The sequence below is a fragment of the Python bivittatus genome, unplaced genomic scaffold, assembly GCF_059951505.1.
Source record: "Python bivittatus isolate LINGU-HERP-01145 unplaced genomic scaffold, Pbiv_v1 ctg000080_np1212, whole genome shotgun sequence".
NCBI lineage: Eukaryota > Metazoa > Chordata > Lepidosauria > Squamata > Pythonidae > Python > Python bivittatus.
In genome coordinates, this window is record NW_028277035.1 from 21644288 (window position 1) to 21671315 (window position 27028).

Genomic DNA, 27028 nt, shown 5'->3' on the forward strand with positions numbered 1-27028 from the left:
CTCTATTAAATTTCAATCCATTATATTCAGCTGATATTTCTAATCTATCAAGAATGTTTTAGTTCTTCCTTCTAGAATCTAGGGTATTAAATATTTCAATCATTTTTTAAACCTTCTGCAATCTGAAGACATTTTATTTCTTCATCCAAGTCATTAATAACAATGCTGAAGAATATAGGATCCAGGGCTCAACTTAGTGGTATCCCATGTGATACTCTTCTCCAGTTTGATGAGAAACTGTTGATGGGTGCTGTTTGAATATGATTTCCTAGACATCTATGTATCCACTTGTTATGCAATTCAGTCCACATTTAACTAGCTTGCTAATCAGAATATCATAGACTACCTTGCCAAATCTTTGCTGAAATCAAATATAGTATGTTATCAGCGTGGATATGATCTATAGGCTACCTCAGGTGTGTTAACTGTAAAAGAAGTTTTTCAGAGATAATGCTAGTTCTCAGTAAAACCATGTGAAATGTTTGGAGTTGAAAAAATGCCTTGAACATATAGGGTGAAAAGTCAAGAACTGAAGCTAGCAACAAGGTCAGTCTCCCAAGCATGCACTGAGCTCAAGGGCCTTTGCTCCACGTTCAGAATATTTTTATCCTGTCATATGATCTCTTCCCAGTCCCTTAAAATCCCATTCTCAAGAAAGGCTGGGAAAATTGTGCCTAAAAGTCCAACAGTTTCATATCCTGTCCAGTTTTCTCACTCCAAACAAGGAAAATAGATTCTAAAAACAGCATGTTCATTACCCTGAGCTTTACATCTTTAGATTACAATAGTACATGGTTGAGACTTTAAGTAGTTGTAGTAGTACTGAAGTATTTGTCAGAGCTCTTAGTCCAAATACTACAGTAGATTTATTTCATAGTTTCCACAAACTTATTACAAACTACCAGGTAAAATAAAGGACACTATGGTCACAGTTTCAGCAAAAGTTACTTGCAACTGATTTGAAAGCTATGGATAGAATTTAGCTATGACAAATTTAAGTCCCACTCACATTGATTTTAACTGCATTTAGAGAGGACTGTCAAAACACAATCATGAGTGACCAAACAAAACTGATCTGAAAAAAAAAAAAGAAGTATTTGCAACTGATAATTGTACTGCACTTCTACAATAAAACTGCATTGGGCTTCATTAAACTCACAATGAACTAATCATCTAACCATCTATGAACCTTTCACGACCTTTTAAATCAGTGGGGCATTACAGTCCGTGCTAAAAACCATAAAGGCAACAATGAAGCGAACAGAGGTTACAGCAAATCTTTATGTGTGCATGTGTATTTCAGGGTAGTATAGCACTTTAGATTCAAGGTCAGAAAGGTGCTTTAGATTATACACATAGCGCTTGTCTGTTACTCCTTAAATGAAACACGTCTTTTCCTGGGATCATGAAGCAACTGTAGAGGTCAGTCACACAATTCTGGGAAAAGATACAGCTGCTTTAATTAGCTGCAAACATGTGCTATATTTGTGCTCCCTCATGCTCTGAAGCATCTTCTCAACTTCAAATACGTATGTGTGTGCCTATGTAAATTATACAGCATTTCTAAAAATGTCATGAAACAAATTTGGCTTTCTAGGCACCTAATTAAGAAACTTGCGATTGGCAATTTCAGATGTTTAAATATAGAAGACTAGCCCTCCAACTGAAGAAAATTGGAATATGTTAAATGGAATGAAAAGTTTATACATCATACATTTCTAACCCTATTCTCTAAACTAAATCGAAAACTGTTTTGTCAAGGTATATTTTAGACTTATTGGATGATGATGATGATGATGATGGTGATGATGATGATGATGATGATATAATGATGTTAATAGTAATTTATTAAACTTGTATGCCACCGACTCTGGTCAGCATACAACAATCAGACAAAGAAATTACAACAAAATCAATAAAAGATAAAAGATGGCAAGCGTGACAGACCAGATGGAATGAAGCAAGGGGAATGAATGATAATCATCATCAATGTTCTTTTTATCTTCCTTGATAAACTCAGTGCAATTATCCCATAAAATAATAAAATATACTTTACAGAGCTGATACAAAATTGCAAATAAGGTAAATAAAAACAGGAAATCTACAAAGTTTACAGCAGCTGAAGATAAGCATAAAATAAAATATCACTAAAACAGCAATAATCACTAAATTAAAAAATCTTTAGGGAAAAAAGACAGTAATCTAAATAATTTCAGTTGACTAAGGCTGATTCTATTATTAGCCAAACTGAGGTGCTTGTCTCAGGTGCCCAATGCTACAGTGGTGTCATTTGGAAGAGATAAACCTGGCAGTCTACCTCTGTTTTTCCTCTGTTTTTTGAACAACCTGTCCTGCAATTCTATGCTAACTTTGTGCCCCTAAGTTTCACCACCAGTACTGAAATAAAATTCAACTGCCAGTCTGATTGGTTTCTGGAGCTAGAGGAGGGGGGAATTTTTCTCCTTCACTTCAAGCCACAAATGTATTGGGCTGATTCTGCAGTTGACTCCAAATGTCTTCTCTAACTATGGGAAGGCATTCTATAAAGTGAAGTGAAAAGGCACTGCTCCTAATAGAAGCCTCCAAACTTTACTTGACAACGGTGCCTCAGGACTGAGTGTCCTAAATTGCCTTTCCAGAGACAGAAACGTGCAGTTCAGTGGCTCACCACACGGGGCAGCTCTATACAAATCCAACCACTCCTAACTGAAGCTCCAGCATCTCCTGGGATCTCTCATTCTTTGTACAATAGCTAGAACAATCCTTGCTCAGTGTTTGCAGACCTAAACATATAACAAGAAAAATAATGCCTGTAAATGTACTGTGGATGCCTGCAGCTAACTTAAAGACTTGGCAGGAGTTCCCAGGTCTTTAAGGATTGAGCTATCCTTTTCACATACAGTAAACATGACTCAAATAGAAGCATCCCCTGTTGCGATGGGTATGGTAAGAAGGTCTATGACAGAAGGGGAAAAAATTACCATCTTAGTAATCGCGAAGGACAATTAAGGTGACTGAAAAGTTCAAGGTCAAGTTAAGAAGGGACAAGTAAGCTATTAATATCCTCTGTCTTGCACATTAACAGTAACTTCAGACAGGAGTCAAAGCGCTTTTGCATCTGGCACATAAGTATGCATATATAGTCATGTCAATTATCCTTACAACCCATGAAGAAAGCAAGTACTGTAGCTGAGGCCCAGTAAATACAGGTAAAGGTCTTGAAATATCTATAGAAGTACCCTATCTTTTTGAAGACTTGGCAATCAAACTGGCAAGCAACAAATAGTTATAAATGGCAAGGAGTCCTAACAAATTTAAAAAGCCAATATCTCAGACAATCTGAGCAGTATTTTCCTCTCTGCTAGTACACTAACCTATCCGTCCACAATCCCCCCCCCCCCCCCGCCGCCTTCCATTACATGGATGGAAGAAGGCAGCAAATTAAGGGTGAAGAGGGCAAAGTTTGATTTGGTATATGTTGAGATCCATTGCTATGAGTCTAAAGTTCTTTCTGTATTACAGAAGTAGTTGACACCAGTTTCTTATCAGATCAACAAGCTACAGTTCACTGCTCCACTGAGTCCAATACAACCCTTTTATGGCATCTGTGGACTCTCCCTAACTTGGCTTTAATTACAGTCCTCTTTTTAGAGCTAATGCAAATGTTCATCACTGAAGCAAATAATCTATTGAGTTGAATGTACAGCTTCCACCTGTAAAGTAATTCCTTTGAAAATGGCCCCACATAAAAATTACCTTCATGTCAAAATGTACCATTCCAAAAAAGGCTTCTAGCTTCTAATTATATATTTTTTTAAGGAGATACTGTACATTTAAAGAACGGCATGCTTTTTTTTTTTACGTGGAACATTCAAGCCCAGCAACTCAATATATCTAAGGTAGCTAGTGCAGTCTTGCAGAAATGGACCACTTCAAACTAAACATACCCATCCTGCTTCATAACTGTCCCTTAATGACAGGCAACCTGAAAACAAACTTGTCTCCAAATTAATTCCTCTAAATACAACACAACAAGAGCACCCATAACCCCACACACTTTATGAAGCTTATTCATAATCTTATCATACACTGAACAGGATCAGCAAAGAAATGAAAATTTAATTAACTATCACAATAGAAAACCTGTAGTTCTTGAGTCTAAGATGTGAAATCTACCATTGTGGGATCCATGAACTACAGAATATATTACTGTTAGCCCAGAATACAAAGCCTCTGAAAATTTACATAAAAACTCTTCTGGTTTCATTGCATCTATACTTCTCAGGAAATACTCTTTCTAACACACACACACTCTTTCTAACACACAAACACAAAATAATATGGAGGGTCATAAAATAAGCCTTATGTTTTAAGACAGATTTAAAAAGTGGAGTAAGTTTTCAACAATAGAATCACAGTTATGATCAGGAGTTGGGCAGTACCAGAAATTTATTATAACTTTATAACTGGGATAACACCATGACAAATTATCAACAGGATATAATGCTTATTGTTTATATTAATCCATACATTACTTTATAAGAGAAATTCCCTAACCATGAGGGAACAGTTTATTTACACATTACCCTACTTAATGGAGTAGACCTTACAATAAGTTGTGTTAATGTCTCTCAAGAGAACACTTACATATTTGCACAGTACACATTTGTGTGAGTCACTTCATTCTGGTCTCAGCACTAAAGAGAAACTGTAATTGTTCTTGATTTCATATCTGTAGAAAAAATATTGCGGTAATCCAAGTTGTAATGTTCTGCTTCACTCACTAGGGTACAAACTTAGCAGAGCATATAGAGTAGAACAAAGCCAGTCTGATCTAGTGGTTAAGGCTCCAGACTAGAAACAGGAGATTGTGAATTCTAGTCCAGCCTTAGGCATGAAAGCTGGCTGGGTGACTTTGGGCCAGTCACTCTTTCTCAGCCCATGACGTCAGGCTTGGGCGACAAGCTGGTCGGTTAATTCCTGTTGCAACCAATGGACCAACATTCAGTTGATCGAAAAAAAAAGCAGACCATATACCTGCGGGAAAAAGTTAGGAAGAAAGGAAAAAAAGAAAAAAGAGAATTTATATATACATACATACATACATACATACATACATACATACTGTGTGTGTGTGTGTGTGTGTATACACACACACGCACACATACATTCTACTCATTCATTCATTCATCATGAATGAATGAATGAATGAATGAATGAATGAATGAATAGAATCAAGCCCATTAAGATATCTAGACCACTAGAAGGCAGCGAAGAGTTAGAGCTTTCTGTATTTTTGCTGCCATCTAGTAGTGGTGCAGAGTTTTGCAGCCCAGATATGGTAGCCCTACTAGAGATAAATGGAAACATTATTAAGGAAGTTATCCATTTTGATACAAAAGCTGCACATCTGAGCTTTCTATCCTCATGGTGGGGGAAAGGAGATGGAAGAAAGCATTCAATTCTTCCTATGGAAAGGAGACTGAAGGAGAGAGCTTAAGAGCATTAGTTTTCCAGTTGGGAAAGCAGACCAGAGACAGAGAGAGGAAAAAAGATAGATTCTGCTGCTTGCTATCTCTATTCCTAATGCCCCTAATGGTCAATTCATTAAAAACTGCAGAGCACCTATGTTTCTAGAGCTGAATATTCTGTTAGATCAGATACATTTCTCCAAAATAAAAACAATCTACCAACCTTTTCATTAATATTTAATCTATTTTACTCAGCTTCTTTTATTCACACAGATTTTCTCACTCTTTTAATGCATATTTGCAGGGAAATTGTCCACTAAACCCTGTATTAAAATTCTGTTAACTTTTGGTTGTTCCTTAAACTGAAATACATTTAAGAAATCTCATTCCAACTTTCGTATGAGAATGGAAAAACTCCATTCATAAATAACTCAAATAATTGGCTATAATAACTTACCTATGTTGTAAGAGAACTACAATTACCCCTTGGGTACTCATTATAACACATCAGAAACTGAACACTGGAAATTGTCAAATGGATATGATCCACCTGGTTTTGAAATATCTCACCTATCTTTGGGAGCAATGATAAAACTCTCTTAACCTCATTTGGCCAACAAATTGTAGCTCAAACACTTTTAACAAGAAAAAAAGTACATTATATGGCTGCTATCTAAAACTCTTAAAACAACTTCATCTGGATACTGGTATAAGACAGCTGCTTTAAAGAACTGCAAGCATCATTATTTTCTCTTTTTCATTCCTTAATTTATATAACAACCATTTCCCTGGCTTATTTGCAAATTGAAAATTCTTTTGATTGGGCTAATTCATTTTTACTTCCATTTCTCTTACTGTTAACAAAGACAGCTGCCATTATAAAAGTTTAATTTGTTTGAAATAATTTAATTTGGGGGGGATTTCTTTAACTCTTCTTTCATTTTTATCTGATCTAAAATTGCCTATGTTTTCTCTTCTCTCTCTCTCTTTTGTGTTTGTATAAAATATCCCCTCATAAAAGCTTTACTAGTGTCCCAAACTATTCTTATGTCTGTACCTTTATTACGCTTATTATCAAAAAATTCTTTTAACTTCTTTTTACAATCTTCCATTACTGTTTCTTTCTGCAACAATGTTTCATTTAACCTCCATCTGAAAGAACTGGTTTTCCTTTTAAATACTGAAGTCCCTGGATTGTGGTCTGAAAAAGTCTTTGGCAGTATCTCCACTTTGTGAACGCTAGTAGCCATATTCTTAGATATCCAAAACAGATAAATTCTTGAAAAAGATCTTTGTCTTTCAGAAAAATAAGTGTATTCTTTTGCATCACCATTTTTGTACCTCCACGCATCTACAAGCTCTAGATTGTCCATTATGTCAAAAAAAAAAACAACTTTTGATAATTTACCTTGTGTTGTTTTAATATCTTTCTCAGAGGTTCTGTCCTTTTGTGGACAAATTACTCCATTCTAATTTCCCATTAAATGCCAATTTTCATATGGTAACTCCATTAGTTTATCCCTAAGTCCTTCATAAAAAGTTGTTTTATCCTCATTTGGAGCATAAATTCCCATTATCAAAGTCTTGGGTCCATGCAAAGTAATTTCCACCCCAACATATCTACATTAATCATCAGTCAATCTCAATTCTGGTTGTAATTAGGGGCATATATACGAAACAACTCAATTTCTCTTTTTAACTCCCACTAAATTTAACTCCCAATAAATTCTTCATCCAAATTTTTGCAAATCAAATATTTTATAGCCTTTTTTCTAATATGCATTTCTTGAAGACAAACTACACCTTGTTTCAATTTTTAGAAAATAATGAAATATTTTCTTCTTTTGGGGGGAGCATTTACTCCATTTATATTCCATGTTAGGCATTTAAAATGTTTATGACAAAAACTTAGAAAAGTCTACATCTGTAGCGCCTAGTGTGGTGATCTCTTCTTCAATTTCTTGTAGCTGTTTAGGGTCCAGAGTGCTGGGGCCCTTTGTCATTTCCATTTGCATTTCTTCCAGTTCCCTTTAATTTTTTTCTAGAAATTCTGTTGCCTTTTGGACTGAATTCAGTCTGAACCTCTGTTGTTTAAAAGTGAAGATCACTCCTTCCAATTTATCCCACTAAAATGGTCTCTTTTTCTGTTTGAGCTTGTCAGTCAAAAAGAAATACTCTTTTCATTTGCGCAGTATACTAATCGGCATTTCTTTAAGTACAATCATATCTGCATTATTCATCATCAGTCTAGTAGTAAAATGCTGCAGCATTGGTACATTTTTTAGTTTTGCAAATCGCATGTTGATTCCATAGACTTTGTCAATTTCTGCCTCCATGTCATCTTCACCCCATTCCAGAAAATTTGTTAAGAGATTGAACAATCTTTTCTCCAGTGTCTTCTCCAGGATTCTCTCGAACTGCTCTAAATCTCAGGCAGAATTGTTTTTCTCTCAATTCCAATAACGCCAAATTGTCTAAGTCCTTTTCCATCTCTGTTTATTATTTCTGTTTTACTTTCTAAAATTTCCACTTTGTCATAAATTTGTTTAACTTCTCCTATAAGATGCCCTGTAGATTCTTCAATTTTTTTGGTAACTTCTCCTTTCATCTCCTTTTTCATCTTTATGAACCTCTCTTTCATTCTCCCTTCAGCTCACAACCAGCTCACTTTTGACAGATTTGACAGTTTCAGATACCTGCTTTCCCATTTCTTCAAACATCTGATCAAATATTTGTTATAATATTCCTGGGGTAATTCCTTTATGTTCACTTCATGTCTTTATTTGGTCAGTGACCAGGAAATGTAAGAGAAAAAGGTTTCTTAGCCTTTTGTAGTATCTTTATCTGTTAGTTGCTCTAAAGAACCTCTCCTTCCCTCAATTTTCTTTGCAGCTTTTCTGGTGGTTGCCATTTTTTAATTTATCATCCAAAAGTAAAAGTAAGTAAAATTACAAAGATGATGGTAAAAAGCAGGTTTCTCTTTTTTTCCTCTTTCGCTTCTTCTGTACCCTTAAGACTTTAGTCCAATCTGTCTTTCCGTAGTTTAAATGATACAATCCGTCTCATATTACACTTATCTCCTTATTTTGTAACTTCAACCAATTATCTTTTCTGTTTGTTGTCAAACAATTAACATTCCCAGGAAAGCCTAGTCTGTTTATATAATTAATTTCAAGTAATGCCAAAATCACTTTTGCCAAAATTTTTATCTTTCACATTTATACTGTCCTCTTTGTCCATTTGTAACTTTCTTAGTCAAAATCTTGATTAAGCTCTTTGCTGTTACTTTAAAGTCTTTTAAAAGTATTATTTTCCTTTTCGCTTTACTTTTTGTAATCCAGAAGGAAGGTTAACTCACCAAGATGTTTTCTTTATCCCACTGTTTTCAAATATTTCTTTTCAACTATAAATTGATTATATTCTGAAGTGACTAAGAAAGCGAGGGTTGGTCAAACATAGTGCTCTTTAAAAGGGTGCACATTGCGAATGTGAGCAAGCTGTTTCTCCCTTGACCCTCAGCCGCTCTACTAGCAAGAGCACTGCAAGACTTCTATCCTGCAGTCTCCTCACAAGGAGCAGCTGTCTGGGGCACAGGTGGGCGATCTCCCGGTCTCTCCTTTATCCAGAAAGACTTTCGCCAGCTACAAATCACCACTAGCTGCTGTTCACTGTTGCCGCACTGTCTCTACTACTTTGTAGGCATCTAATCCACCATAGAACTCCATCCAGAAGCCTAATTATATTAAAATTGCAAGACGGAAATACTATAATAACAGATAATCTAAAGATGCAAAAAATGTTTCATTAATACTACTCCAAATTATATAAAGGAGAAGAAATTCCCCTGGCAAAGTTGACGAATATTTAGAAATAGAAAAACAGAAACAATTAACAACTGATTACAGTAAGGGAAGTTTGTGAAGCTATAAAAAAGGTCAAAACAGAGAAAGCGCCTGGACCAGATGGTTTTATCAGCCTCTTACAAGCATTTTGAAGTTGAATTATTATAACGGTTGCAAAACATGATGAATTCTATTTTACAAACTGGAAAGATACCAGATAGTTGGATGGAGGTTAATATAGCATTAATACCTAAAGAAGGTCAAGACTTTACTTCATCAAAAAATTACCACCCGATACCATTACTGAATAATAATTATAGCGTATTCACAATGATTTTAGCTGAGAGAATGAAGATGGTTTTACAGGACTTTATTCATGAAGATCAGTGTGGGTTTTTACCTGAGAGACAGCTGAGGGACAATATTAGAAATGTACTGGATATTTTGGAATACTTAGAACAACATCATGAAAAGCAAGCAGCATTTATTTTTCTTGATGCAGAAAAAACATTTGATAATTTCAACTGGACTTTTTTGCTTAAAATTTTGGAAGATATGGACTTTGGTGGGAATTTTATCAAATGGGTAAAATAATTTATACCTCATAAAAGGCACAGAGAATTGTGAACAGAGAATTAACAAAACCCTGTGAGCTACAGAAAGGGATTAAACAAGGATGCTCCTTGTCACCATTGCTAATTTTTTTAGCTTTGGAAATATTGAACAGAGATATACAATGAGTTGAGAGAATTGCTGGAGTGAAGATTAAGAGAAACATAAATTACGGGTGTTTGCTGATGACCTAGTGATAATTTAGGAAGACTTCCTGGAAGGAATAGAAATATTAATGAAAAAACTAAAGGATTTTGGTGTGTTAGCTGGTCTTAAAATTAATAAACAAAAGATGAAGTTGTTAACAAAGAATATGGAAATGGAAAAACAAACGGAATTAATGGAAAAACTGGTTTTAAGATTGAGAAAAAAGTGAAATATTTGGGTATCACTATGACTAACATGAATTGTATGTTATACCAGAATAATTACGTTAAGACATGGAATGAAATTAAGAAGAACATGTTAAGATAGGAGAAATTACAATTGTCATTTTTGGGGATAATTTCTGTGATAAAAATGAATGTTTTGCCAAGAATAATGTTTTTGTTTGAAACAATACCTATTATGACAACTGATGTACCATTTAAAGAATGGCAGAAAGATATATCTAAGTTTGTATGGCAAGGGAAAAAGCCACGAGTTAAATATAAAATACTTCAAGATTCAAAGGAATGAGGAGGATTGGGACTTCCTGATTTAAAATTGTATTTTGTAGCCTGCTGCTTAGTCTGGATGAAAGAGTGGGTTTTGCTGAGAAATAAGAGAATTTTAGAATTAGAAGAGCACAACCTGAGGTTAGGAAAACCTGGCATGGTTTTCTATGGCGCAATAAAGTTAAGGTTAATGTAGATTTTAAGAATCATTATATTAGAAGTGCCATATTGAGAATATGGAACAGATATAAAACCAGACTGTGCCTGAAAATGCCTTTATGGGTCCCAGCACAAGAAGCATTTTACAGGAAAGAAACAGTAGATAAAGAAAAATAGCTGAATTATTGAGAGTTGTTGCAACAGGAATATAGGGAATATAAGGTAAAATCAAAAGAGCAATTGGCTGCAGAGAAATTTAGTTTTCAATGGTTTTCGTATGCACAATTGAGAGAAAGATTTAAGATAGATAACAGGACATTTGGAATTGAGCAGCAGAAGACAGAATTTGAATTATGTACAAATGATGAACATGTAATTCCTAAAATGTATAAACTTTTACTGAAATTTGAAATGGAAGAAGAACAAGTAAAAAACTGTATGATAAAATGGACTAAGAACTTTGGATACAATATACTGATGGAACAGTGGGAAATTATATGTTGAAAAGGATTGAAATTTACATTATATTATAACTTAAAACATAATTTTTATAAAATATGTGCTGATGGTATATGCCTCCAGAAAAATTGTCTAGAATGTATAAAGATACTTCAAATTTATGTTGGAAATGTGGACAACATGAAGGGTTATTTTATCATGCCTGGTGGACTTGTAAAAAAGTCAGAAATTTCATATCTATATAATGATACAAAGAATTTTAAAGATCAACAGTCAACTGAAACCAGAACTTTTCTTGCTGGGATTAATGGACAGTCAGTTAGAAAAGAGCCATGGAAGATTATTTTTATATATGATCACTGCTGTGTGACTATTATGCGGGCTAAAATGGAAAGACTCTGAAATACCCACAATGGAAGAATAGTTGGTGAAGATGACAGAACTAGCAGAGATAGTAAAATTAACTTATTTGTTTAGGGGAAGATCAACAACTACATTTATCAGTGACAGGAAACCCCTTATGGACTTTTTGCTAAAAAGAAAAAAGAAAAATGAACATGATTTATGGGTTTTAAGATTAGAAAGGGTAGCTTATGGAAAGAAGGAAATTAAGATGTAACTTTAGAGCGAGAGGGTAAAATACAAATGCATTTAAAACTACTGCTAAAAAGATTGGAAGCTACTTCTCTATAATCTTTTCTTTTTCTTTTTCTTTTCTATTTCTATTTTTTTTCTTTTTCTATTTTCTTTCTTACTTATTCACTATTCTTTCTTATTTTCTTTGTTTCTTTTCTAATACTTGTAATGTTTTTATCCTGCTAAAAATTTCTTCAATAAAATTATATTCAAAAAAAGAACTGCAAGCAGATGTTATATAGTATCTGCAGCTCTATATCCTCTGAAAAATCATCCTTATTTCTTTGATATGATATTTATACATCATATATTTGGGCTCAAACGTGAAACACTTCACAGTCCTACTTCTAACACTGCTATCAAGGAAGAGGAATCCATAGTTCCCTCTTTACTTCAATTGCTTAACATGCTGCAATCTGTTTTACTTCCTCCAAGTGGAAAATCTCTGCAGTTTTTTTGACATGACCAAACACATTCCTCATCATGGCACTTATTATTTCAACTCAGCTATTAATCCAGTTATTACAAGATTTAGGGAAACATGCCCAGGAGCAAGCACAGAGTAGGCATTCTTCCCTGTAGGCCAAAATACTTTCTGTTCTTTCCCCAACAACGTATGAACTGTAAGATGCAAAAAATATTGCCTTTAAAAGAATGTATGTTAATTGGATTCTTCTAATACTCTCTCTCCAATATAGTATTTGAATCACCCAGCACTGATATCAGAGATAGGGATATCAGGGATATAACCAACCTCTCAAAGTGGGGAAGGAAAAAATGTATTTTATGACAAATAACATATTAATATAGAGATTTAGTTAGGTATCAAGGGTACAGAAAGAAATAAAAATGTTTTTTGAAGTTATAAACCCTGACTTGATATCCTCTAAGCACCAATATCTAGATGAAGTTGGGGTAATAAAAATGGGGAAGTAGAAGAATCTACCCGGATTTAAGCAAACGTTCACATAGTCTACCCTATTCCTCACAGCCATTTGTCTTCCCCACATCCAAATATTGTTCTCTTTTCATCTGTTTAACTATTCCTATTCTGTTCAAACCATTTACTTGATTTCTTCATGGTATTTTTGAGATAAGATATACCATACTGAAGGTTAATCATTCAAAACTCCAGAATTAATACGAGAGGAACGTGAATTAGGACAGAGCTGAACTACCACAGACCTAAATTAGGTCTACAAATCCTGAAACAAGTGAGGTGCATTATGATCTGCAGCACCACATAAGATAGATGCTCCTTTTTACCTCAACATTTGACAATTGTCTTTTAATTATCAGTTCTTGCTATTTTTGTTTTTTAATGTTTGTACACTTTTTTGAGTGGTTCTTTACTGTTGAAGAAAAACAAAAAAAGAGATACACACAGGCACTTGAACTGCGATTAACAACAAAGAGACCTGCCTGTTGATCAGGAGTATGTGACCTCCACATACCCCACCTCAGCTATGATTTCCTTCCAGGGAAGCTAGGAAATGTTTTTTACTCATCCTTTTGAAGGACAGAATACAGATCAATTGGAGGGGAGTGGGGGAGAAAAGAAATGCATATGTAAGTTCTTACTCAAGTTTCTAACCATTCTGAGAAAATACATAATTGGGACAAAGCATCTGCAGGAGTACGGGCCAAGTGATCATTTTTGCATATCACTCACTTTCAGACTGTAAAAACGTACTAATGTACTAATCCAATCACATTGTTAAAAGCTGAATCTATGATATAAAGCATTGTTAAGTTATCGGGCCATCTTAGAAATATGCTTGAAATAACAATAACTATATGCATTTCTAAAAAATAACTACTTGTAAGTTATAATTATTCATTTGATTATGAAGGGTAACCATTATCAAATTATTAAAAATATTTTCCCTAAGTACACAACAGTATTTCAGGACAAAGAACAGCAGCATGATTTATTTCTAGATATTTTTTAGAATGTGACCCAGTTTAAATACAAATAAACACAGTATACATATAAACAAACAGATCCATTCATCCTGCCATTCAAAGCTGTCTGGAAACAATACTATTCATACAATAGGTGTCTAAATAACATGCTCTACCAATTGGCTCTAGCTAAGGTGTACTTATTTTATTCTTAGGGAAGCTAGATTCCTTGAATTCACTAAATGCCTTCTTGCAATTGATCAGACAGGAGAAATTTCATTTTTCAGAAATTTTACCTTCTGAGTCGTAAAAAAGTCACACAGAAAATATTTCCAGAACCCCTTGAGCCTGGAGTGTAAATTAAAATGACAAGTAGCAGATGCTGGGCAATGCGTTATAAATCTATTCATTAGAAAGCATCATGGACTATATTGCTGAGGCAAAATGGAAAAAAAAAAAAACTTTGAAAGACAGTTCTGCTGTTTTCAGAACACCTGAATCCTGTCTAGAAACCACTTTTGCATGGGTCAAAATTTCCACAGTTCAGAAAATATTGCTTCTGTTCGCAAGACTATCTGCAACTAAAATGTGGTCTATATGTAGACGGATGAAGCTGATGGAATCCATCAGAATATCTCCTTACTACTACTGCTTCTATTATTACTTGTCCTCCTGTTCCTTCTCTTCCTCCTCCTCTTCCTCCTTCAGTTTGTTCAGGTTCTCCACAACCACAAATATCTGAATGACTACATTTTCCCCTGAAAAAGGAAAAGCACAAAATATGTATATCAAACATTTCACATTTAGTCTGAATTCACTGTGTTTAGAAGAGAACTACAGACAGAGAATTAAATTCTAGATTGGAGAAAACTATTTGCTGAAATAGACTTATATGCTTGCCAAACATGAAAAATGTTAAGGAGACTGCTTAATATGCTTAATGTACACCAGTTTCATAAACTTCCGAATAGCAGAGGAAAATGCTTGTAAAATCAAATCAGATGAAGCTGTTTAACCAGAATGAAGACATGCTGCATGTCCTGCTTTCATCCAATCACGTCTCACCCCAAATGCCAACTCCTGACTCCTTGCCACTACCCGATACAGAAAAAAAAAAAAATGACTGTTTTAAACATCTTTCCCTAGTCACTTCAAATTTTCTTTATGCCCGTGCAAAACTGTGGGACATCCATCTGAGGTTTTGGTACAGTATTATGCTATTGGTCGAAGCTGGACTACTGAAGCCATCCCTTTCTGGCAATATGAGCTGAATAAAGCACACACTCTGCACCTGCTAACTGTGCATTATCAGCAGATTCTCAGACCTTGAAGTGTCCTTTAAAGCTGCTGTACTGATGATGCAAGGCAGGTACTGATCAAGGCTGGTTGGAGAAAAAGCTGATATTAAGTCAATTTCCTTACAATGCTACTAGCAAGCTGGGAACAGCAAACTCATATGCAAGAAAAGGGGGGGGGTGTCTCTGAAACAACAAAAAGGGCTGCATCTATGGCAATATAAAAGCATATATTTCCAAGTATCTCTTGTTCACACACATGCTTCCGTAAACCTAAATGTGTGTGACCTGAGATTTGCTCATCTAATATTTTTTCTTTGCTTCAAAGTAATTATGGGAGAAGTGGAAGAGCTATGTGATCTAGAAAATGTTGAAGGAGGGAATATTTAACTCTTTCTGTCATGTTATTGCTTTAATTAAATCACTTACACTGTTTCCAGCAATTATGCCACACTCCTAATGTACACTGGAAGTAGTTACTGTCCCTCCAACTTTACCTATGTGACCCCAATGTAGCTTCAGAAACTGTACAGCTCTCCCTGTGAAAGTTTATCTCACAATTTATTTACCAGGAAGTGGTTGTGGTGATTCACTAGCCCCTAAAATAACCTTTATATGAAACACTGTCATCCTGTGGGACCTAGGAGGTATGCCTTCTCTGTCACAGCACCTGCCCTATGGAATAGCTTCCTTCCTCGAGGTTCAGGAAGGCCCCGAATGTGTTGGCCTTTCAGAAAGCTGGACCAGGATGTTAATGGAGCCCAATTTGTGTTTGGTCTGCTTGATTAAGGAGTTTTTAGCTAACTTCTTTACTGTTTTTACCATTTTTCTATTGTTTTTGTGTATGGTTTCATATTGTTTGTTGCCCAGAGTTCATTGCAAGATGGGCAACCCTATCTGTGTAGTTAATTAAATAAATAAATACCATCCTGCCAAATTATTTATCCTTTACCTCACCATGAGACAGTTAATAGGAGTGCACTTCTTTGGCCTGATGTAAACTGTACTGCATAAGGTAACAGTGCTGATAATTTGTTATAACACATAACATCCTACTGTAAATAGGAAAGGCCCATAAAGTCTCTGTCCAGATTCCAAAGTGCTTAAATTCCTAATAAGATATGTCAAATAACAATTTACAATAATGTTTACAGCATATTGTATTATGGTTCTGAATCCTAAGTCATCGGATTTCTTAATGAAATAAGTAATGTTAGCTAAAAGAGGACATTTTTTCAAAAGGAGGCAACATGGAGTGATTGGCCACTGGACTTCTGACCCATGATGCATGCTTCTCTTTGCTCTACTCACCCTTCACTGTATGAACTGGAATATACCATGACTGCTATTCTGTTCTTATAGATATCGCTATGCTCACATATCCCCACCATAGGTTGTCTGAGAGGTATGGCAACCTGTTATTACTAGAACTCCAGCTGGCCTTTCCCATACCATTTGGCATCAGAGAAATGCTAAACTATATTCTGCTTTGAAATTTTAAATTCAGCAGAGACTGAGAGTGACTGTAGGTCATGTTGGTTCTAAGGCTGTACTATAATGTCATTGGAAGTCAGAAACTCAGCTGAACTTCTTTTAGTTAATCCATGGGTAGGTGGGATTAAGCTGTGGGGTACAATGACTTGTTTTAAAGTTGCAAAAGTTCCTTAATTCAGCGAGAGCTGGATCCACGTTTTGGCTTTTGTTAAGTATTCAAATTGTACTGTTTCATTCAAGAATGTCTCCATGAGGATTGTACTATATCATTTGACAAACTCTGACCTTGAACATGCAAGAAAACTGGCAATCCTTCCAAACCTTGGCAGACATAATACAGAAAACGGAGATGTACCAGGTACACACATATTTACTACAAGCTTTACTATACATTTCCATGCAAGTACATGGAGAGTTTGCCAAACCAAATGATCTCCCAGCCAAAGTGTTTCAAGTTCTTGGATCTGCTTCTTCTCTGACACTACTTTCTTGAATACCAAACTCTCAGTGTATATATTGTGGTCCATGATGGAACTTTTCTAAAAGCTGCTTTAAACGGTGGCTGCAAGAAGAAAGCAAGAAGGAAAAAAAACCAGCATTATTGTGTAGCAAATTCTACTAACAGAACAGTGACCTTTTCTTAGTCTGTGCATCTAAATATAGGATCCAAATTAATTAACATACTTGCTGCTGGACTTGTGACCAGATGAAGCAGGATGCTTCGGTAAGATTCCCAATGACTCCAGTAATAATGCAAAATTAAGTATGCATAGATAAAAGCAAGCAGCTGGCCAGGGCATCTCAGGCAAACTCATAAAAGGGAAAAGGGAAAGGAGTTTGTAACTCACAAAAAGTCTTTCTTCCCTTAAGAGTTTAAATATGTATGAGCAATGATGCACACAAGTCAGAATGAAAATTCTGAATGGATCCCCTACTAGGTGCCCTCAAATCTAACTGCAAGCAAAAAATAAGCTGCAGAGATTATAAATATTGATGTTTTCTAAAGAAAAAAATAGCTATAAATAGGTTTTCATATTTAAAACAGCTTTGACAGCAAATCCTTTGAAAAATAGCTTGATTTACTACGAAACCTTAATACAAACAAATCAGCTGAGATCCATATAATTTCTATTAAACAAAATGCATTAAATACATTTTTTAATGCAAAAAGGAACAATAGTTTTTTTTTTTTTAACTATCTGAAACTAAGCCAATCCTAAATACTATGGACTGAGCCCTATTGGACGCAGTAAGGCTTATCCAAATAAAGTTCTACTGAGTTTGGCTAGATGCATTATAACTTACATTGTTTTTATTATTTGTGGACATTTTATCAGATCTAGAAACTAGCAAGGCAGTACACAGACCAAAATCCAGAAGATTCCATACTCCTGTCTGATACCAGGATCATTCACAGAGCCAGTCATTCATTCTTTTAATTCACTTCATTTCTTAGATTTCTATTTCACCCTCCTTCAGGAGTACAGGACTCCTTCCTCCAATTTTATTTCCAGAACAACAACACTGTACAATAGCTTAGACTGAAAGATAATGACTGGTTCAAGTTATCCAGTCATCTAGGGGGCATTCATAGCTCTGCATTCTGGACTCAGCTGCAGCTTCCAAGTGGCAGCTCATATAGAAAGCATTACAGTAGTCCACCTGTGAGGCCTCTCAGTCCAGGAATGGACACAATTGGCAGAGAAACTAAACCTGTACAAAACCTGTGGTGCCACCTGATCCCAGAGTGGGGCCTGAGAGTCCAGGCAGACCCCCACATTACACACCAGTCTTGAGTAAGGCAGTGCAACCCCATTTAGGAGCAGAGGTTGAAATTCCTCTGAATCAGGTGGTCCAAGTACCCACAACCAGGCAGCCTCCATGCACTGGGACAAGACCTTTACATGGGGAACAATGGCTACTAGTGGGACGTCCAGTGGAAGCAAGATGAAGACACCTCTGTGAAAAGTGGAGCCAATGACCACAGCAAAGACTGAAGAACTGGTGAGCAGACTGGTTCTTTGGAACCTCTACAAATAAGGAGAGGATGAGACATCACTTGCATGTGGTCTGAATGGTGCTTCTTGCAAGGAGACCACAGGACAGCAGTCTTCTGCGGGTTTAAGCACCGGGAGACAAAGGCATTAGCCATCTTGCTCGCAACCATGGCAGAGCCTTTTAAAGGAACTAAGTTTGCAAGGCTCACCTTCTAGTCACTTTTGGAAATTGCCTATTAACCATCTTAAAGCTATTAGAGACCTTCAGAATGACAAGTTTGAAAAGTTGCCAGGTGAGTTTAGCTTCAGCTCTGAACTAAAGAAAAATTAATTACAAACTTAAGAACTTAAAGAATATTTAAAACAGTAAAAAGCTAAATATGATTTTGAAACACATTAAGGGGTCCACTTAAATTTGGAATATTGACTTTTACTATAAGATTTTGGAAATAACTATAAAAAATAAATAGCTTCTTGTGGGTACCAGAATTGTTTTGGCTATCTTGGTTCATAACAAAGATAAGTGACTTTATGATTTTAGAAACTGAACACTAAAGATTCTAAGTAGAAGAAAAAAAAATTACAAGCCTACTTTTGGTGTCAGTTAACAAAACGTCATAACATTGAAAATATTAAAAGAGATTTTTGAAGAATGGAGGCAGAAATTAGTAGCTATAATATCAATAGCGTCAGTAATGATGTCTGATTCTATGGATAGATTATGTCCAAAAGATGTTAATAAGGGAATGACAGATGTGGAGCAAATTTTGACTGACAAGACAGAGAAAGTACTGAAAGTGGAATTACAAAGGACAGGCCAAAAGAATGATTTGGAAAAGGACGCTTTATTGGATATACAAAAGAAACTTTTGTTTTAAAAGAAGTTTTAAAAATTAAAGTTTTCTTATTGCATCTACAAAAGAGGCTTGTTAAAACTCTTGAAGAAGTCTGTCCGAAGGGATAAAGAAGAATTGAAGACAAATCAAATCCTATGACAATATTTTGATCAAAGTTGGCTTATTTGATCAAGATTAAAATAAGACATTTTTTGCAAAGTTCTGGCAACCCTTTACAGACTTTTTGCAGGTTTCAAAAGTTAATGTTTTATGGATTTGCTTATAGGTAAGGGATGGGATATGGGATGAAGAGATATCTGTTTATAACATTATAGGAGGTGAAGAGTTACTAAACTTGTCTATAATTGTTGTAATGAAGGTAGGAAATCACTTCTTTACATATTTCTTTTCTTTTTATCATATTCTTTCTTTCTTTTTCTTTTTTCTTGCACTTTTTATTTTTTCTTACTATTCTTTTTTCTTTCTTTAAGTTTAGTTTGTATTAATTTTTATTATTGTAATCAAAGTCCTTAATAAAAAATTATATGCAAAAAAGAGAGCGATGGCTACTAGCCTTGATAGCAGTTTGACTGCCTCTGAAAGCCATCTGCTGGGAGACTAATGGGCTTCCTTGTGCAGTTGGTTGACCATTGCGAGAACAGACTCCTGAAGTAGATGGGCCAGGAGTTCATTCCAGTCAGGCACTGCTTTTGTACTTATGACAGCATCACCTGGCTAGCCAAGGGTCAAGATGAACAATTGTGTGTCATCAGTGTATTGATGATACCTGACCCTGAACTGACAGATGACCTTTCCCAGCAGTCTCATGTAGACGTTAAACAAGAGGGATCAAAGTATCAAAACCTGTGGAACCCCACAAATCATGGGCATCAGACTCAACCTCTCACCAACACTGCCTGGAATTAGCTTCAGAGATAGGAAGGGAGCCACTGTAACACTGCCTCCCACCCCAGCTTCTTGCAGTTGGTGCAGAAGAATACCACAATTGATGGTATCAAAAGCTGCTTAGAGATTGTGGAGAACCAGCGCAGAGGAAAACAGAGATAAAGTTGGCAAAAGTATGCAAGAGCTTAGCCTACAATAAATGACATTTCAGCCCTGGGCAAAAAGGGAGCATGAGAAAAAAGATCAAGTTGACTCCACCTTGGTTCAGTATAAAATACAGGTAGTTCTCAGCTTATGTCCATTCATTCAGTGACCACTCAAAGTTACAGCGGTGCTGAAAAAATGTATGTATGATCAGCCCCCGAAGTTCCGGACATCGCAGCACTCCCAAGAGTCACTTGATTGGGATCCGGGCACTGTTGTATGGAGCCACAGTCACATGATCACCATTTGTAACCCTCCCTGCTGACTTCCCACAAGCAAAGTCAATGAAGAAGCCTGCAGGGAAAGTCACAAGTCGCTCTGGTAAATCACTCCTCCCTGCAGCACCACCACCACCTCTGCTAGCCCTCCCAGGCTTCCCCTAATTCATGCACGGCCTGCGTTGGGCCCCCAAGCCCTGCCCTGGCCTCCCTCAATTCACATGCGGCCTGCGCCAGCCCTCCCAGTCCTCCCTTGACTCATGCATGGCCTGCGTCAGCCCTCCCAGGAACACACAACTGTCTCCTTCAAGGCTACTGGAACTACCTCCTCCCTCAAGGAGGTGCTTACCACCACAGGTGCCCAACGCATGTCACCTCCCAGGTGGCTTTCACCACCCAGAAGGGAAAAGGATCTAAAAATTAGATGGCTGGATTAGCACTCCCAAAGATCCTGCTCACTTCTTCAGGAGTAACAGGATCAAACTCTTCCCAGCTAACTAAGCAAAGTCCTGCCTCTACCACCAGCCCAGACAGAGTCCAATTCTGAGGACTTTACCCATCAGATACCTAGAATATTCTTCACTCCTGGCTACTATTGCTTCCAGCACTCAGCAGCCCAAAGAGCCAGGTAAAAGGGGTACCAACCACACAAAATACACATAAATACTCATGTACCACATATAACATCTACTCACTCCACAATTACTTCCCCTCAAAAACCCAATCCCCCAGTCTAGTCCAGAATGGTCCAAGATTAAAACTCAGGCCAAGGGATTATATGGATGTTTCTCTAAGTTTATTTTATCCTAACAATCTCCTCTGCAATGTGATGATTTCTCATGGACATTTACTTTTCATCTCATGGAGAAACTCTTTTCTGTCTAGTAACTACCAGACAGAGAGCCACTTTGGTGTAGTGGTTAAGGCACCAGACTAGAAACCCAGAGACTAGGAGTTCTAGTCCCACCTTAGGCAGGAAGCCAACTGGGTGACTTGGGCTAGTCACTCTCTCTCAGCCCTAGGAAGGAGGCAATGGCAAGCCATTTCTGAAAAACCTTGCCAAGAAAACTGCTGGGACTAGTCCAGGCAAGAATAAGCATGAAGCTAACTAACGAAACTGAAACATTCACCCCCAATATTTACTTCCCCTCAAAAACCCAAACTTCACCACCGTTAGGTCCAATAATCTACTAAATGTAGTGATATGAATATGTGTACATCTAGGATTTTCATTCATTACTATGAGATGCAGAACTATCACGACAATGATTGCTGGTTATACCCATTTTACCAAGCACTGATCTTTGCCCTGAAATTTCTGTAATCAAGGGAGATAATTGAGAGGCTTGTGCCTACAGACTGTATTGCTTCATTAAGCCAGATCTGGATACAAGACATTTTCCAGAGGAAACTGGAGTTGGTGTCAGCACCTGAAATTCTTTGGTAGCTGTCACAGTACATTGTTCATGCCTGGTATGTATTCCCCTCTACACACTAAAAATGATCTGAGCTGGCATTCTGAAGAAATCAAGTGGCTGGATCAAAATGCAAACATCCATTACTACTCGATATGCTTGTACTATGTCTAGAGGATTTGTTACTGCAGGCTCCCTGGATCCTAGAGCCAGCTACACCACTGGGCTAAAAATATTAGGTGGATGGCAATATTGCAACTGTACGTACTAGATGATAAAGTGGGGCAATGACTCTGGAAAAAGGCCCCAGCTGCACTACAGTTCAGCGTCCTTACATCTTGCACCACAATACTTTAATTTTACTATAGGAATTCTTTTTAGACTTTTTTTTTTTAAATTCTCATCACCACTATGGGTAGTGGCAATGGATTATGAGAGTTTAATCCAAAATATTTGTAGAATCCTATACTGTACTCCAAAATTTGCAGACTAAACTCGAAGTTTCAAGGGCACTGTCTAGGCTGCAGTACCAGCTTATTTGAGTACTCAGTTGATCCCAAGAGCCAATGTAATAAAGGATAGGAGATGTAGAAAAGCCAACTGGAATTACAGAAGCTGACAAGCCTGCTCACTTTAAAAGTCTGTAGTTGCAATCCAAAGAAGAACAATACTTACTGACTATGCAGAACCATAGTTTTGTTTGCAGGGTTCTACACAGCTAAAGTTCTATAGCTGAAGAGGCAGTACATTCTTCAGTGTAAAAAAAACAGTAACAGGAAATACTACAACAAAAATAACAAGTCATTTTCCAGTTATATACGTACATCTCTGGCTTGAATGAATATATGAATGGCTCTGTGTGTGTGTGTGTGTGTGTGTGAGAGAGAGAGAGAGAGAGAGAGAGAGAACCCTTTTGTAAATCCCTAATGTGTGTTTGCAAGATTGTGTTGTGTTCAGATAGAAGCGGAACAACAGGCAAAAACAAGCACCTTGAAATACAAAATCTGATTCAGAGGCAAATCTATTGCTTGCTGGACTTTTAAAAAACTTGCAGACACAATGAGTAAAAAATTAGTCTCTTAACAATGACTTCAATCAACATATTCCAAGACATGCAGTATTGGACTGGATTATTTGTGCTTGAGAAACAGAATGAAAGAAATACACAATTGTGGCTATGAAGAAGTTGATATATACTTTCCATCAGCTATTTTATATAGTTGTTAGCCAATGTGAATTAAGTGAAAGAACCAGGAACAAGTACAGCAGCAGCAGGATGAGAAATCTCATTATATACCATTTTTCAAAAAAATAACTCAAACATTAGTCATAAAAAAAGAAGCCAAACAGTCACACCAGATTGTTCTGCCTACAACAACACCCTCAATAAGGTCTTACCATTCTTTAATTACTAGAGATATGAGACAAACAGGAAGCCAAGAACATATCAACTATGGGAGCTCTTTTGCTATATGAGCTAGAGGTGCTGCAGCACTGTTGTGAGGCAAAAACTTGATATTAGATTCTAAGATAGACTAGGTAAAGATAGATTTAACTTACCCTGAGCATTTGCATCATGACCAATATAAAAAGCAATCTGATGCAGAATCTAATACCCAGTGAATAATTACTCAGACGACTTTTTCAAGAAATCAGGTAAGAGCACCAGCAGAAATAAGTTGACAGATAAAAGCAGGTTAGGCAGGGCCTTCTTTCTAGCCTGCAAGCAGATTTCCTAGCCCTAGTCTCCAAGCTAGTCATTCACTTCATTTCACTCCCCTCTCTTATTACGTTCTGCTCCACTGTAAAATTGTCTACACAGTAGTGAATGATGGTGAATGATGTGATGGTATGCTGGATTTATTAAAAAGACCACTCTCCATCTCACTGCAAAAGTCACCTTGGACAGAGACAGCAGTCACATGAACTGGCTCCAAAACAAAAAAGATAGGAGTTGTGTAATGTAGAGCCCATTGCTGAAAGTTGGTACAAAGTCCTGCCTGCCTTGCATGCTGAACTCAACAACTGGATCATATTAGTATGAACATGGTACTGAACATTACAGTATATACTTTTGAAGGAACAGTAGTAAGAACAAATCATTCATTTTAGCTGAAAAAAACAAGAGAAAGTCAAGTATGATAATTCCTTACTATGTAACCTAAGTAATTCTGCTGAGCTTTGGGCATGTTTTCCTCTCTTTCCAAAAGAACTATTACATTGGCCTAAAAATATAGTAAGGACATTCTCTTTCTAAAAGAGACTGGACCAAAAGTCTTGAGTCCACCATTTCTCACAGTAGCCAATCCCATCAGAAAATATGCCAACAGAATATTCTACTCTCTCCAAGTTGTTACATTCTTTTTCCTGGAATGTGCCAATCTTACCATTCTAAGGGTGATTTGTGATTATTTCTGGAACAGGAAGTGGCTCATAGTGTTCTGCATATAGTCCAACTCCAAAAGTCCAAAAAGAGAGAGAAGGAAGGGAGAGAAGAAAGGAAAAAAGGAAGGAGAGAAGGAGAGAAGAAGGGAAAGACAAGACCAGACCAGACCAGATCAGACCAGACCTCTCTCATATGCTAACCAAAATTAGTCTTATATTGCTTACCAGCTCTTAATTTATATTTATGCTAAATAAAGAAAATTACCTTTTCTTAAGAGAACCAAGGTGGAATGTGGAATTTACAACTTAGGTCAGTTACAGGTAGTCCTCACTTAACAATGGTAATTGGGGCTGGAATTTCCATCATTAAGTGATGTGGTCATAAAGTATGATGTCATGTGACTGCATCACTTAGCAATGGCAACCCCAGCAGGCAGGAGGTGGGTGCTGCGGGCAGATGAGTGGGCACTGTGGTGCATGTGTGGGCTAGCAGGGGAATTGATGCTGTGGTGAAGCACTAATGTAGGCAGGCAGGATAGTGGGCTCTGCACCACAGGGTGGGCATGGATGGCCGCTGCGCAAGTGCAGCCAGGCAGGCAGCTAGCTGCCTGCCCGCCTGGGGCCCACACTTGCCCTGCCACCTGAGGGCTCCTCAGAAGTAAAAGTAGCGGGAGAAACTTATGGGAGCAACTTGCAGCCTTCCCTGCTGGCTTCCCCAATGACTTTGCTTATGGGAAGCCAGCAGGGAAGGTCTCAAATGGTGATCACTGCAGGATGCTGCAACTGTTGTAAGTGCAAGCCAGTTGCTAAGTGCTCAAATCACAATCACATAACCGTGGAGACACTTTGATGGCCGCAACTTTGAGGACCAGTCGTAAGTGCCCCCTCAATTCAGCACTGTCATAATTTTGAATGGCCGCTGAATGAGTGGTCACTAAATGAGGACTACCTGTAATATGATTAGATAATGATCTGAAATATAGACCAACAGCCCTAAGTATTTCAAAACCCCTGTAGTATTAGAAGATTTAATATGTGCTTTACAAAATAGTAAGTCTGTAACAGGTATTTATAAGTAGTTGCAAGAATATACTAAATTATGCGCTTCCAGCATAAATGGAGGCATGTAATAATAAACTGGAATGCCCGATATATTAAAATTAATGGAAAACCATCTTGGGAAGTATATGTCACAATTCTATTGATGAAAACTTATGTTTAATTCAACAAATGATATCTGTGAGCCTTTTTGGATGAAACTTGAGGGTTTGGCTAATTAATGGTGATATGATATTCAAAATGCAACATTGGTTTAAATGGTGTGGCCTTGGATAACAATGGCTCCCTTTTGGACAGACATTTCTGTGTTCTTGAAAAGTCACTGGCTTCATATACCCATGTTCTTTTGAAGTTAACAGTAAGGGAATGAAACGGATACAAGGTAGTCCTTGCTTAATGACTATTTGTTTACCAACTGTTTGAAATTACAATGGCACTGAAAAAAGTAGCTTATAACTAGGTTCCTTGCACTTACAACCATCGCAGCATCCCCATAGTCAGGTGATGGCGATTCAGGTACTTGGCAACCGTCACAGATTTACCACAGTCGCAGCGTCCCGTGGTCACATGATCACTATTTGCGACCTCCCCAGCTGGCTTCTGACAAGCAAAGTCAAGGAGGAAGCTAGCAGGAGGTCACAGGTCACAGTCACATGATGTCTTACTTAATGACTGCAACCGGGACTGCCAGAACTGCCATCACTAAGCAGGGCAGTCACATGATGTTTCGCTTAATGATTACTTTGCTTAGTGACAGAGTTGCCAGTCCCAATTAGGGCCATTAAGCGAGGACCACCTGTATTGTATACTTTTATGATTAAAAAAAAACAACCCAACCCTGATATTACAAGGTTGGAAGGACATTCTACATCACTTATTCAATGGTCTGAAGAACTTATCTCTCTTTCTATATTTGAACAAGCATTATATCATGGGAGTCTCAACTGAAGGACTATTCAGAAATCTGGATTGTACATATTAACTTCTATGTTTGATTTCCCATTTTGTTTTCTTATTGTTAAGTAAACTGACTTAAAAGTGACTGGTGTATAAAACAACATGAATGATTAATTCTGAACACTGCTCCATTTAAAGGTTTGAATACATCTAACCTTTTTGGTCAGCTATACATTGTAAAAAGTAACCTGCCATTTCAGTTACACTTGTTTCTCAAGGATGTATATCTGACACTAAAGGTACTTTCTCATTGGAAAAAATTTCAATAACATTCTGAGCTCACACAGAGACATATTCCCAGATTCCTTGGAACACGAATCTGAAAATATTGACAAAGGTATATACTTTTGTGCAAACTATTCTGATGATTCCCTTAGAATAGAAAAATAATTGTTCTAGATCTGTTATTTGAAGAATCCAGAACTCCATTTTGCAGAAATAAGTATTCTACAAATAGTGTCTTTAATACGTTATATACTTCCCCTGCTACCTCTATGTACCCCACTTCAATGCTGAAATGCA

General features: G+C 36.9%; 1 protein-coding gene across 10 annotated transcripts in view; it reads right to left on the reverse strand.

Annotated features, from left to right (window-relative positions):
• Window positions 1-27028, reverse strand: part of PPARGC1B (PPARG coactivator 1 beta) — a 141173-nt gene that overhangs the window by 61917 nt on the left and 52228 nt on the right. For 3 of the 10 annotated variants that reach the window (XM_088133637.1, XM_088133635.1, XM_088133636.1), the window contains exon 2: window positions 14384-14498. The exons of 5 other annotated variants lie outside the window; for them this stretch is intronic. In XM_088133637.1, the coding sequence (XP_087989763.1) occupies window positions 14384-14498 (115 nt within the window). Of the gene's footprint in view, window positions 1-4647; window positions 4985-14383; window positions 14499-27028 lie in introns of those variants that run through there. 2 more of the 10 variants (XM_088133638.1, XM_088133644.1) reach the window with 2 other exon arrangements.